The following is a 14,526-nucleotide window of genomic DNA, read 5'->3' as shown; positions in this document are numbered from 1 at the left end:
TTGGCATTAACTGAGCCCGTGCTCTCCCAAGACTGACATTTCAGAGGGAGCAACAACAAAATAAACAGTAAGTATATTCTGTAATATACCCAATGGCAGTAAATACCATAGGAAATATAATTCATGGTGGGAGGACATGGAGTCTTGGAGGAGATTGATATTTTATATATGATAGTCAAAGAAAACCTCATAGAAAGGAATAATCTTTTCCTTATTTGAAAAAAGACTTGAGAAGGATTAGAGATGGCTATATACATTTGTGGGAGAAAGTGTTGGAAAAAGAGAGAACAGTGAGTGAAAAACTCCCGACTTAAATGCTTCTGTTCACCAATCTATCTGTTTGGTAGTTTATCCAGCATCAATCAGATGTCTATTTACACACTATCTATCTTTCCTTTCATCTCTCACTTCCAATATTTCCCAATCTGTCGATTTAAAAATCAATCCATTAGCTGTCTCCACCCATATGTCTTGATAACATTCTATTAGTCTATCCGATCATTTATCTGTCGGTATTCCACCCATTTATCCATCAACCTACCTATACTTCCATTCCATGTGACCATTGACCAGTCCATCCACCCATCCATCATCCACCCATCCATCCATCCATCCATCCACCCATCCATCCACCCATCCATCCATCCACCCATCCACCCATCCATCCACCCATCCTTCCACCCACCCATCCATCCACCCATCCATCCATCCACCCATCCATCCACCCATCCATCCATCCACCCATCCATCCGTCCATCCACTCATCCTTCCACCCACCCATCCATCCACCCATCCATCCATCCACCCATCCATCCGCCCATCCATCCATCCACCCATCCATCCATCCATCCATCCATCTATCTCTTCATCTACCCATCTACCCACCCACCCATGCATCCATCATCCATCCACACATCCATGTACCCATCCACCCGTCTATCCACCCATCCAGCCACCCATCCATTTGCCCATCCATCCATCCATCCACCCATCCATCCACATTCCCATCAATCTAGTCATCATCCATCCATCTACTCATCCACCCATCCACCCACTCATCCATCCATCCGTCATCCATCCAACCACTATTCCTTCTTCCTACTTTTCTTCATTTACTTTTCTTCCATTAGTACTTTTCTCCATCATTAAGTATTTTAATTTCCTTTTAAGTCTTCCAGTCTTTTCTTCCTTCATGGTTCATAAGCTTATAGCCCAAGAATATGAAAGAGAAAACTCTCATGGCCCAATAAGTTGAATAAGTAGGAATCTGTCCTCTTGTTCAAACATTCTCAACACACACACACACACACACACACTCACAGAGAGGTATCTTGATGAAATGTGCAATAGGCAGCGGGGCCCAGGTCGGGGTGGGGAGAAAGGGTAAGGGGGTAGCCTCCATGGCTGCTAGGTGACCACGGAGAGAGAACTGTTCTGGCTTACAGAGAAGGTAGCCTCCAAATGCCTTGAGTCCCCATCTGCTTCGCGTGGCTCAGCCCAGCAAAGGGAGAGGACCCAAGGTGGTGTGGTGGCGGGTGTGGTGAGGAAGCTGGGATTGCTCTGGGGATGAGACCAAGATAAGGATTGCAGCTTTCTTTCTAGGTTCCTCCAGAATCCACTGGCTAGATCCATCTGTCCTGTGTCCCGTTTCTCTTTTGAGGCGAGGTAGTGGGGGGAGGATGGGGGAGGAGAAGAAGACAGCCTGTTAACCTCAGAAGCAAAACCCTCAGAATATCCAGTTACATTCAGGAATGGGGTACAGACACCTGTGGGAAGCAGGGAAGCAGCTGCACGTGAGATCCTGCCTGCCAGGCACAGAGCAGGGCAGTGACCCTACCTGCCACTCCCCCCCATTACTGGCACACCACACACCCCTGCTGTCTTCTGCACATCCACACAGCTGCCCTTGCTGCAGGTTCCAACACCCAAGTCTCTCCCACACCTGTTGGGGGGACATGGGTGCCTCAGAGGGGGCCGTAGGCAGGCTCCGTGTTCCCAGAGAGCCCCTCCCTGCCAGCCGGCAGGACCAGATAGTGGTCCTACTAGGACCTACTAGGACTTCCCAGCTTGGAGGCGGTTAGCAGATGGGGTTCTGGCAGGACTGGCCCGACCCCAGGAAAGGATGAGGGGCTTTTCTTCCCACCTTCCACCATCACCTCTTGTCTGCCTGTGTCTGGCACCACAGAGCTGTGCTGGCCAGCACAGTTAGGAGGCCTGATTTTTTCAATTCCCTAGTCACCTGCTCACCCCATACCCCACATAGGCCCTGGGTCGTCTCTCCAGCCTCATGGGGGTGGGGAAGGTATGGGGGGTGGGGACCTGTGGCTGTGTACTACCACCCACTAGGAGAGGTTTGAGAACTCCCTTTGCTGGTTGTCCCAGATCCCCAGTCTCCAAGAAGGTGTTAGAGGCCCCTGGAAAGATTCCTTGGTAGGAACGGGCTGGGGCCTGGGAGAGATGTCTCTAGAAGGAAAAAGCTTGTTCTGACAGTACCATATCCTTTTTCTACCTTTGGGGAGGTCTCTGGGGGTGTCTTCGTAGCCTATTCTGGAGGGGGCCCCAGGAAGCACCACCCTCGCCCTGATGGGAACCCACAGGTTCAGAGCCATCCGGCCGAGCTGCATGGCGTTAGCAAGTGCCTCCAAGGGGCAACTCAGACACCCTGGGTCCCCAAGGACTTGTCAGGTCCCCAACACCCCAATTTTGTGCCCCCAGGGTAAGGCCCCCAGAGAGGGTCCCTGCAGGGGAGTAACCCTAGGAGACAGGCCTCCAAGGGAGGGCCAGCCGCGTCCCTCCAGGCTCTGGCCAGTGTCTCTTAACGCACACTCAGTCCTTTGAAGCTTTGGTTTCTCCCTATGAAGGGCCTCACTGGCCAGGAAGTGAGAACCTCTGTCTGAAGAGCTTGATGGGGCTGGCACACGGGGAAACTGAGGCCTCAGGGGGCAGGGCTTCCTGGTTCCAGAAAAAGGTGCTGGACATGTCTCCGGGACCCTGTGCCCCCATCCTCCTCACCCAGGCCCAGGCCCTAGGAGCGCAGAGCCCAAGCTCTCAGCCAAGCTGCTGGAACTCTCGTCTTCCTGACCGAAGGCTCACCTGCCACTCGACACCCTCCCGGAGAAACTGAGGCAGAGGCAGGCTGGTGGGGTCTGCAGCCTGCCCCATTCTGTTCCCTGGGACCCTCCTGGCACTGCCCCCACGTGGCTCCAGCATTGTTTTCGGGAGAAGGCAAGTGGGGGACCTGGGCGGGGCCAGGATGCAGGGCAGGATTTCCGGTTTCCTGAATCAGCAGGCCGGGGGCCTGCCGTGTCCCCAAGTGTGGGGTGGTGTCTTCTCCCTGTCCCCCACCTAGGGAAGGAATGTGACAGGACCCAGATGGAAAGCAGGAGGAAGCCGGTGACGCCCACCAGCCCCAGCACGGGAGGAGGCATCCATCATCTGGGCTGAGCTCAGCCTCCCCCCCTCTCTGGGAAACTACCGGGCGCCAGAGACCCCTGACCTGGAGGGAGGAAGAGAGGAGGCCCATCTGGGCATCCCGAGGCCTGGCCCAGCTCTGGCTGCCTTCTTCAGGTGTGGACCCTGGGCAGGGCCACCCTCAATGCACCGCCCTTCAGCCTGCCACCAAGGCAGGGTCCTGGTCCCAGCCTCCCTCCTTAGTGGCCTTGGACACTGCCTGCTGCCCCAGTGCTGTGCGTCCTGGCTCTCCCAGGTGGTGTCCAACCTCCCTGGGGGGGCAAGTACGTGCAAGGACCGCCAGCATTCTGGCTGCGTGGGGAGCTCCGACCTGCGGGGTGCCGCCCTCCGGTGCCCTAGGCTCCCTCCCACCCTGGCTCCCTTAGCTGGACAGGAAGATGGAGCCCAAGTTGCTCATGGCCTTCAAGCTAGCTCAGCCCCCACTCCGGCTGCCACCCACCTGTAGCTCTGAGGGGACCTGTGTCCTCTCTCTTAAAGACCCTGAAGCCAGAGAGCAAGGCCAAAAGAGTCTATAGGGACAAAGAGCCCGTAAGGGACTCTGCACAGGGCGGCTCCACTGGCCGTCCCTCCCCTCTCCTGCCTCTCAGCTCGGCACAGGGAGACGTGAGGAAGGCAGCGTTGCTGACTTACCTGGGACCAGGAGCCATGCCTTGCCCCAACGGTAGAGGGGGTCAGAAGTCTAACGGGGTAAGGAGACAACTGCTCACCCAACTGCTGCCCCCACCAGGGTCATTCAGGGTCATCCAGGGCCAGAGCAGCCCAATAAGCCTGGGGCGGGGTGGCGGGGGGAGGTTAGAACAGGGCTCCCAGGACCAAACTAGGGTTCCCAGGACAGAAGCAGGGTTTCAGGACTGAACCAGGATTCCCAGGACAAACCAGGGTTCCCTGGGGGGCCCCGACCTTGGGCAGTGCCGCCAGTAGGGAACCTAGGGCCGTCATCACCCAAGACAGATCAGGTGAGCCTCTGGAAAGCTGGAGAGGGGCCAGGATAGCCCGGTGGAGCCAGGAAGGATGCACACAAGGTCTGCAGTGGTCTGGTACCTGCCGGACCTGGGGGGTGGCAGAAGGGCCAGACCTCGGAGGGGAAGTGAGGTCGGCCCGAGCAGGGCAGGCCTGCAGCAGCGGGCCGGAGGACGGTTTGCCGGCCTGTGGTCAGCGGCTCCACACGTGGGGTCTAGTGGATTCGTGGGGGAAGAGCATGGTGGGCCTGGAGACCACCAGGGGAGGGCATCTTGCCATGTAGGCAGCAGGCTGGGCTGTGGCGGGGGTGAGGCCTGTCTGCTGGTGAGAGGCAGTTCTGCCGCGTGGACACAGCGAGGACCCGGCACAGCACGGTCTGGCCCTGGTGAAGTTTGGGGTGCACACGGGACCTCCCAGGGGTTGAGGTCCCAGGATTTGGACCTGTTAAATCCAGGATCCCTGGGACGTCCTGACAGCCATCTCTCTGGGCACCGGTATGGAGGATCTGCCCTGCACTCTTCAGGTGCCTGGGTCCATCCCTCCCCACAGGGTGCGGTGCTCGGCCACACCTCAGCTGGGAGAGCACCCTGCAGAGCCATGTGAACCCCCCGTGGCCCTGGCCAGCCCCGTGGGACCCTACAGCTGGGCAGCCGGGGCAAGGAGAGAGCATCTCAACCTGGCCTACAGGTGACACAGAGGAAGGACCAACGCCCTGCCTGGGGCTCGCTGCTGGGGTCGCCCCAGTCCTGGGCCCCAGTGTGAGGTTCGGAGGGGGTGGCCCCATCCTGGGACAATCTGAAGGGAGACAGCCTATCCTGGAAGTCTGAAGGGGGTGCCCCTTCCTGGGGCAGTCTGAAGGGGGTCCCCGTCCTGGGACAGTCTGAAAGGGGTGCCCCGTCCTGGGACAGTCTGAAGGGGGAGGCCCCATCCTGGGACAGTCTAGGGGGCTGGCCCCATCCTGGGGCATCTGAGAGGGCCACCTATTGCCCAGTTGGAGAGGTGCAGCTTGACCTGGCTGGGCAGGAGGGGTGATGTCCTGGCGCAGGCAGTGGGTGTGGGGCCTGGTGGCAGGTCTTGGCTGCAGTGCCCCAGCCCCAGCAGACCTGGCCCAGCCTTGGCTGTCCTGGGGGCTCCCGGGTGGGGGCTTCCCAGACCGCACATCCCCACCCTGGGTTCCAGGCTTTCTCATCGCCCTGGACAGGAAAATCCCCAGTTTTCTTCACCTTATGAAATGAGAACCTGCCTCACCCTGGGGCTCGGTTTCATTCTGACACCACATTGGTGGGGGGGTTGACGTTTGCAGGGTCCCAGGCTCTAGGGGGGGCAGCCAGCCGGAGCGCCTGACCGAGGCCACACAGGTGCAGCTCCGCCCCCTGCCTCCTGCCTGCCCAGGCCTGGACTGGGGCCACACTGTCCTCCCTCTCCTCCGTCTGCGGGACAGCTGGGGGAGGGGGGGGCCAAGGATGGGGCCAAGGAGGGAGGCCGGGGGACACGGCTAGACACTCAAGCCGTGCCCTTCTATGGGCACACAGTGGCCGGAGGAGCACGAGGACAGTGCTGATGCAAGGGGCTGTTTCTGAGTGGGGCACAGCTGTCCGCCAGTTGCCACAGGGTACAAGAACACCAGGAGCTCCACGGCCCCAGCCCTGGCGACGGGTCCCCTGGCGATCTTCAAGGGGCCACGTGGCCTCACGGGGTCACTCGCCCTGACCCTGACCACTCTTTCGAGACGCTACTCAGCCTCGTACCTTGCCCCGGGGCGACAGCCCACAAAGCCCCCAAACCAGGGCCCCTGTGGGACTGAGCAAGGAGAAGGCAACCGTCCCTCATCCACGTGCACACATGTGCCCACACGGGCTCACACGCGCTCCCACACGGGCTCACACGCGCTCACACACACTCATACACACGCTCACACACACGTAGACTCACAGCACGTGTTTCGATCGTCCCCTCCTTATGAATAAAGGCTTTGTCACAGGATCAGCCTCCAGCCACCAGCCTCCAGCCACCGGCCACCAGCAGTGGGTCCTGGGGCTGTGGGGAACCCCATGCCCTGGGGCTGCAGAGGCCAGGCCTGGGGACCCCACCCAGCCCCGCCCAGCAGCTGCCCTGGGGCGGGTGACCGTGGCCCTGACGGCACTCCCGACTCCAGGCTTGTGCTCCTGGGTGTCTCGCCGCCTCTCCCTCTGGCCTGGGACGCCAGCTCCTTGCCTTCTGCTCGCCCCGGTGAGCAGCCCCCACCCACGGTCCTCGTGCGCGCGCGCGGGGGCCTCTCTCCCCCACTGGCAGCCATCCCCGGCCTGCTAGAACGCGGGTCAGCTGTGTCTAGAGCCGTCGGACCCCGTGGCCTGGCTCAGCCCGGGTGCCTCGCCTCCAGCAGCCCCTGTCCCCGTCCCTGCTTGGGCTGGCGCCGACGGCTCGCTGCCCGGTTCTGGCGGCCGTGGCGCAGTGGGTCTTTGGGCCGGCACACGGCCTCTGCCCTGTCCCCTCCCATCCCGTCTTCCACCTCAGAACAGGCCCCGGCTGCACCCTCAGCCTCCTCCATCACCTCGAGGCAGAGGCGCAGCCTGGGGAGGGGCGCCCGGCCCGGCCTCGCGTGCTGCCCCCATCGGCGGGTCCTTCTGGCCCAGGCCCGTCCCTGCCGCCACCCACGCCCCCGCCTCCCGCCCTCGGAGCTCGGGCTGGCTGACCGAGGCCCGTCAACGGCCAAGCTGCCCGGGCCGCGTCTGAGTCCGTGCATCAGGTGTCCTCTCTTCCTGAAGCCGACCCCAGAGGCGTCCACTCGCCATGGGGTGAGACGGGGTCCCAGGAAAGTACCGTGCGACCCCCCTCTGCTGCCCTGAGACCCCCACAGCCCTGTCCGGCACCAGGTCAAGCGCTCCCACCCCCCACGTAAACGCAGAGACCTCTGTGTCTCGGAGCGGACCCTTACCCCGAGTCTTTCTCGGCCAGGAGCTCTTCCTGCTCCTCAGAGCTGGGGTGGCTGGGAGCCTCCGCCATCGGGCTGGCGTCGGGCCGATCCGGGCCGTGTGTCTGCGCTGTGGTTCTGGGTGCTTCCTCTGGCGGCCCCAGAGCCCCTCCCCCAGCCGGTTTCACGTCCCCTTCCGGCTGCAGGTTGAGGTTTGAAGCACACTGGGGCTGGTGTTGGGGTGTTGTTTTTGAATCGGTTGATGCAAGAGGAGGAAAAAAGCGAGCCATCAGGAAGTGTTAGGCAAGTTGCAAGGGCAGGGGTGAGAGAGAGGGGGGCCTGGGAAGGCAGAGGCGGGTGCAGGGGCTCTGACAGGGTCCGCACGCCTGCCCCGGAGCCCCCCACGCTCCCCACGAATCCCCTGCGGGCCTGGCCTCAAAGTCTCTTAGTGCTGGGCCTCCAGGGAGACCCCGTGGCCTCTGCACGCAGCTCTCCTGGGTGTTTGCTGAGCTGAGCACAGATGCACCTGCTTGACGCTCTCCCGCCGGCTGGTCTGAGCTCTTCAGGGGCCTGCCGGCTGGGGCTCTGTGGGAAACGCCCCGCGCGGCCCACCCCACATCTTCTCCGTGCCTCCTCCTCTTTCCTAAAATGTTGGGCTCCCCACTTTCCACGCTGCCCTTCCCCCCGGCCCCCTGACCTCCAGACTCGGGGAGCTTGGAGCTGACCACGCCCGGTCAGCGTCACCAAGCTCTGGAGGCAGGGGGCTCAGGGGCTCCCCCGGGGAGGCACTGGCTGGACAAGGGGACGGACTGAGGCCACGTCCACCTTTCATGGTCCTCGGCTGCTGGGGGTCACCAGACCAGGGTCTCAGAAACCAGGGAGGGGTGGCTGGTGACTGTGAGGGCCAGGACCCAGAATTGACCATGGAGACGTCAGAGAATGCCCTGTCAAGCCGGGCTGACCCCCCCGGGCCTTGAGAAGGAAAGGAGGGAGTGCGGGGCCGTCTCGCTGCTCTGCCATGGGCCTCGCCATCCAGCTGGACGGGACCTGCAGAGGTTCCCAAGGCAGAGGGAGGCGGGGCAGGTGATAGGGCCCCCAGCGTGTTTGGCGGGCAGGATGGGCCCGCCTGAGGGACAAGCCAGCAATTCCCACCCCCCACACACACACCAAGAAGCCTTCCACTCCCCCTGTGAGGGGAGGCATAGGATGCGGCCCTGCACCAGGGATTGTGGGACAGGGCCCGACTGAGACTAGGCGCAGGGGCTGCACGGGGGAACCCCCAGGGCCCCCAGGAACCCCTCAGCCTCAGGCCTCTCCTGCTGCTCTGTGGTTTCTGAGGGTCGCTCACTGTCCAAGCATGGACAAGGATGCGAGGCCAGCTGTCCGTCCGCATGGGGGCTGGCCCCCGGCACCCCCAGGAACCCAGGCCCTTCCAGCACCTTGTCAGTGGCTGCGACCCCTGGGTCAACCCAGCCCTGGGGTCCCTTCCTCTGGCCTGCAGTGAGGTTGGTCCCAGCTTCACAGCTGGGAAATGTAGGGGTCTTGCCAGGACAGATGGAGGCCGGGCACCCCCTGACACATGGCTTCCCCACCCTGCTGTTGGCCGCCTGAAGGCCAGGCCAGAGGCCTGCTGCGAGGGACCCAGTGCGAAGTGAAAACGCGGGGCCTCGGAACAAAAACTATTAAGAATTTGGAAAGGGAAACAGCGGCGCTGGAAACCAAGTGCTGGTTCCTCCCAGGCCCACGAGGCTGGTTCTGCCACGACCGGCCTTGAAGGCCTGGCCTCGTGTGCCCAGCCCACCTGCTTAATCCCCTCCCCAAACCTGGCACGTGCACTCCCCAGAGACCCCAGGGCCTTCCAGACTGTGTTGCCCTCCCCCTTAGCCTACCCCCAGCCCCGAAGGCCCAAAGGCAGCCCAATTCCCATCCCTCCTGGCGGAGGTGAAACTGTGTCTCCCCCAAACTCCTCGGGGAATCCTGACCCCCAGGATCTCAGAACAGGACGTGATTTGGGAATAGGGTTCTTGCAGGTGGGGTCCTTGGGGCGCACCCCTCATCTGATACAACTGTGTCCTTATGGAAAGAGAAACTTGAGTTGGACTCGCTCGAGGGAGAGGCCACGTGAGGATGGAGGCGGAGGCCGGTGGGGTGGTGGAGGGGGGGCTTGTCTACAAGACAGGGAACTTCAAAGAAGCCAGGAAACCACCAGCAGCGCAGGACGGACCCAGAATGGTTTCTCTTGGCCTCAGAAGGGATCCACCCGCCCACACCTAGAGCGGGGCCTTCCAGCCTCTGGGACAGGGAGGGACGAGACATTTCCGCTATCTAAGCCTCTCTGGACGTGGGATTCTGCCCTCTCCACCCCGCCCCTGCCCCCGCCCCTCCGCCTCCCCAGCACCTGCTGAGGCGAAGGGCAGGAGGCTGTCCCCTTCTCTGGGGGTGCCAGGTGGGGCCCCAAGGCCCAGGGATGCTCTGTGGAGCCTGGGGGGTACTCAGGGTGCACCTGGCCACCCAGTGAGGTGTCCGGAAGGGAGGGGCTCACCACTGCCACCTCCCCGCTCCCCGCAGAGTCACCCAGGCCCCCCCATCACCCCACGTTGCGCGGGGGACATGGAAGCCAGCGCGGGTGGGACTCATCTGGCCCCGTGTCCCGAGCTCTGGCTCCGTTCCCGAGATCTGCTCTGCTCCCTGCCCTGCAGCAGCCCCTGGGGCCCCCGCGTTGTCCAGCCCTGGCCTCATGTGCCTCCCTGTCCCTCGTTGTTCGTTGTTCAAAGTGCAGGAGGACGGCGTGGGGGAGGGAAGAGGCGTTGTCTTATCCGTCCTCATGTACAAATCCTCCACCCGGGCCACGTCCGGTGACACGGAGTGGCCGAGGGAAGCCACAAGTGGGTCCCAGGTCGCGCTGGAGCGAGCTCTGCCGGTGGCCGGTGGAAGCTGGGCAGGTTTCCGACACCGGACGTGCTGAGCCGGGGAGCCCAGGGCCCCGAGGGCCAGGCCAGGAGGAGGTCTGTGCAGGGCGGGCAGCACGGAAGTCCGGCGGGGGGCACACAGACTCCGAGCTGTCGGCGGGACACCAAGGCCACTGTCGTGGGGCAGTGGGATCCGTGGGCTAGGTGGCCTCGAAGGCCCGGATGGGACAGGTTTCCCAGGGAAGGAGGCACCAGGACCACACGCTCAGTGACATCAGGTGACAAGACAGGAGAGAGGGGCTGGAAGGGTGGACAGAGTGAGCCAGCAGAGATCAAGAACGGGGGCGTGGTCAGCACGCAGGGCAGGGCAGGCAGGAAGGACGGAGGCTGGTCAGGATCGGTGACCTGGCAGAGCACGGGGCTGTGACGAGGCCTGCGGAGGCCTGAGCTCAAGCCACCGTTCGCGGAGGGGGTGTCACCACGGGCCAGCGTCCAGCGTTGGGGGGGTGGGTGGCAGAAGTCCCAGCACGGGCCATGTGGAAAGGCTGCGGATTGGGGGCGGATGGGGCGGCCGGCACCACGGGTGAGAGCCTGGGGGTTCTGAGGGCGCAGGAGGCGCACTGAGCGTGTGAAGACCGAGACCGTGACGGTGCGCAGACGGCCGTGGGCCCAGCGGCGCCCTCAGGGGTCCAGGCCTGGGGGCACGGCTGGCCATACAGAAGCTGGAGGCTTTGTGGGGGCTGGAGGGCAGACGGGGTCCCCGGGCCCTGACCCCGTGTGATGGGAATCCTTTCAGGAAGAGGGGATCGGGACACGCGGAGGGACGGCCCCGTGAGGACAAGGGAAGAGCACAGCCGTCCGTCCACACACGAGAAGAGAGGCCTGGGGTCGGGGGCCCCGCCCTGCCGCACCGGCATCCTGACGTCGGCCTCCGGGACCGCGGGACAGAGAGCGTCTGAATTTGAGTCGCCCGGTCCGTGGTCCTGCCTCACGCGGCCCCGGGACACTGACGTGGGGAGCTGTCACTCAGGGAAGGCGGAGCTCAGGGGCTCCGTCCTCACTCCAGTCCAGGCCTGGGGCCCCTGTGGGACCAGAGGGGGCTCTGCGGCTGTTCCAGGACCCCAGGCTTCTGCTCCCTGAGGACCTCAGAGTCCCCGGCTGGCAGGGGAGGGGCCGGAAGCCCAGGAGGAAGGCTGGGGGTTCCGGGGGCCAGGCTGGACACACAGCAGCGAGAGCTCAGGGTCGGGGCCTCACCTGTCCGCGAGGTACATGCCTCGGAGGGGGAGGGTGGCGGTGCAGTGGGCAGCCAGCCAGCCCTGTCTCAGCCCCCCGGGGTGAGATACAGGGGTGAGGCGGTGAGGGGTCAGGGTGCCCCGGGTGCTCTGGGGGTCCGGGTGGGCTGGTCAGGAAGCTCAGGCACGAGACAGGGAGGGCCTGGGTGGGACACAATTCCGGACGCGGACGCCCCGGGCTGCCGACGCGAGGGAGAGCCAAGCGAAGGTGTCCGGGGCGGCAGTGTGAGCGCGCTGAGCTGGCCCGGGCTGGGGTGCACGGGGTGTCTGTCACACGGTGCAGGGTCCCGGGGGCCGGTCCCTCCACGGGCACCACAGACGCCGGGCGGGTTTGCTGTGGGGTCCCCCCCCCATCACTGTGAGCTCCCGGAGTCTGGGTGTGAGGAGCGTGAGGAGGAGGCCCCCTGGGCTGCCTGGGGACGGGTGGGGACAGGATGTCTCAAAGGGAGCCGGGGCAGACACGTTGGGGTTGCCAAGCAGAGGTCCGCACTCCCCTGGCTGTCCAGGGAGGCAGGTGTTCTCTTCTCCCATTTTACAGACGGGGAAGGCGAAACTAGATCTGGAGCCCGGGGGCCCTGTGAGGACGGAGGGGGCGGCCGAGCAGAGGAGGAGGGCTGCGGGCACTTGTGGGAAGGGTGGCAGGCATTGGGTTCTGCTCTGCGGCCTCTGATTTGGAGGATGAGGGCTGAGGTCACCGATGTGTGAGAGGGTCCTGGGGGGGCCTGCTGGGGCAGAGGTAGGGGTCGGCATGGGCGTGGACTGGTACCCGTCTGTCCCTGGAGTTGCCAGAAATCCCCTCCGGAGCAAGGGGGTGGGTGCAGGGCAGGAGGGCTCCCTCCCCAAGGCTGGGGTCCCAGGTGACTGTGGGTGGGCACGGGCGGGGGCAGAAGCTGTCTGGAGGGTCTTCCCATGGGCTGGGCCTCCTCCAAGGATGAAGGCTTTGAGTCCAGCAAGGACGCTGGTGATCTGGGTGGTTGGGAGATGGGGAGCCGTGGGGGACCCTAGCGGATGTCAGAGGGCCTCAGGCAGCCAGGGAAGCGAGGAAGCGTGTGCACTCTGGAGGCCAGTTTGGACAGTGGACACCGAAACTCCTGTGTCCGCCCCAAGGGCCTACCTCCCCTCCAGTGATGGTTGTCCAGCCCTCGGGTCTGAGGGCTCATGGAAGCCTTCTTGGAGGAGGTGACATCGAGGGTAGGGTGGAGGTTGCCGCGGGACAGCCCAGAGATGTTTCTAGGCCGGGGGGCTGAGGTGGTTGTGGCATCTGTGAGGCTGGGGTGAGCCTCCGGAGCCCCCCCAACCCGGCCAGCCAGTGATGAGATGCTCCCGTCTCCAATTTTATAGTGGGGGAGACTGAGGCCCAGCGGCCCGTCTGGAGGAGTCAGGGAAACGGAAACAGGACAGTGGGGGGCAGGGAGGCCCCATGAGGGACAAAGGCAGGTCAGGGCCCAGACAGAGCTGGTGCTCAGGGACCAAGGAGAGGACCGTTTGCAGGGGTGAGGCAGGCCGGGGAGAGGGCTGGGCCGCGGTGGGCGGACGCTCACTCACAGAGGGACTCTGGCTCCAGGGCCCCACTCGGGCTTCCCCTGGGCCAGCAGGGGTGGAGGTGAAGAGGGATGGGAAACCCCTCCAAGTCCGGTCATATACGGAACGCTCCTGCACCACGCCCATCCCAGTCCCCCTGGCTCCCAGGTGGCGCGGCCCCCCTGCGCTGTCTCCGGGGCCCGCCCCCACTCACCCCCTCACCGCCGCCTCGTCCAGGGAGGGGTGCGGCGCCCCCGCAGCCCGGCGCTGTGGTCCTGGCCCCAGTGCTTGCCCGACATGGCCACAGCCCTCGTGACCTGTTTTCACGTTTGCTCAAGAATTTCACGGTTTCGCTGGGCAAAGAGGAGTTTCACGTTGGAGAAGTTACTTCGAACTTACAGAAGAGTTTCAGGAAGAAGAATGAGGCGAAGAAGGGGCACCTGGGGGCTCTGTGGGCAGCGCCGCCGCCTTCGGCTCAGGTCCCAGGACGGAGCCCCGCATCGGGCTCCCTGCTCCGCGGGGAGCCTGCCTCGCCCTCTCCCACTCCCCCTGCTTGTGTTCCCTCTCTCGCCGTCAAATAGGTAAATAAAATACTGGAAGAAGGAGAACACAGAGGAGACGCGCACATCCCCGACCGTCCTCCTCGGGGCCCCGGGCGCCGTGCGACCTGCTTCCTGGAGACGGGGCGTGGGCGTCCTGCCTGCCCAAGGCGCAGACCTGGACGCAGTCCGCTCTGCACGAAACCCCACTTCTGTCGCCCCTGCCACACAGCGTCCTTGTCACCCGCTGCCTCTCTTCTGTCATTGCCCCCCAACCGCCCGCCGGCCCAGTGCTCAGCCCCTCCTCCACGAGGTTCTCCATGCAGGTGTTGTCGGGGACCAAGGCCTGGGCGCTGGGGTGCTCTGCGCCTCTCGGCCTTGTGGCCTGGAGACAGGGAAATGGCTGTGGGCGCGAACCTGCGCACATGGGGCACCCCCCCCGACACGTGCACACACGCCCAGCTCACCCACCCGCGCCCTCCTGTCCTTGACCTCCAGCACGTGGATTCCAGACTGCACCCTCCCCCGCCACACCCCAGCTGAGGTCCCCCGGGGCTGTGTGTCCACCCTGACCTCCAGCATCACCCACTGCACAGGCCCATCCCCTGCACGGAGGCTGCCCTGCCCTCCTCCGCCCTTCGGGGGTCCTCCCTGGGGCTGGGGACTCCGGGAGCGGCGTCCTCCTTCTGCCCCCACCTGCCCATCGTCTGGCCATCACTCACTTCCGAGGACGCCCAGACCCCCATCTCCAGCCTGGGCCCCCGCACCCAGCAAGCCCACAGCCCGGAGCCAGCCCCCACCTGCTCTGACCCCTTCTCTGGAGGCCCCCAGCCTGGTCCTCCTCAGCACGGACCTGGGCATCCCGTCGGCCGTGTCCACCGCGTCCTCTCATGCCTCTCCCCTCTGCCACCGCCCTCCCTCCC

At 63.8% G+C, this 14,526-nt stretch overlaps 1 protein-coding gene across 3 annotated transcripts in view; it reads right to left on the bottom strand.

Annotated features, from left to right (window-relative positions):
- Nucleotides 1-7,545, bottom strand: part of LSP1 (lymphocyte specific protein 1) — a 35,472-nt gene extending 27,927 nt beyond the window's left edge. Inside the window, exon 1 of one of the 3 annotated variants that reach the window (XM_044259960.1) lies at nt 7,367-7,545. In XM_044259960.1, the coding sequence (XP_044115895.1) occupies nt 7,367-7,434 (68 nt within the window). In that variant the 5' untranslated portion in view covers nt 7,435-7,545. The remainder of the gene's footprint in view (nt 1-7,366) is intronic. The other 2 variants (XM_044259959.1, XM_044259961.1) reach the window with 2 other exon arrangements.
- Between the last annotated feature and the right edge of the window lie 6,981 nt (nt 7,546-14,526).

This window comes from Neovison vison, chromosome 7 (genome assembly GCF_020171115.1).
Source record: "Neovison vison isolate M4711 chromosome 7, ASM_NN_V1, whole genome shotgun sequence".
In the NCBI taxonomy this organism is placed as follows: domain Eukaryota; kingdom Metazoa; phylum Chordata; class Mammalia; order Carnivora; family Mustelidae; genus Neogale; species Neogale vison.
The sequence above is the reverse complement of the archived record's forward strand: the minus strand, read 5'-3'. Positions and strand labels throughout refer to the sequence as shown.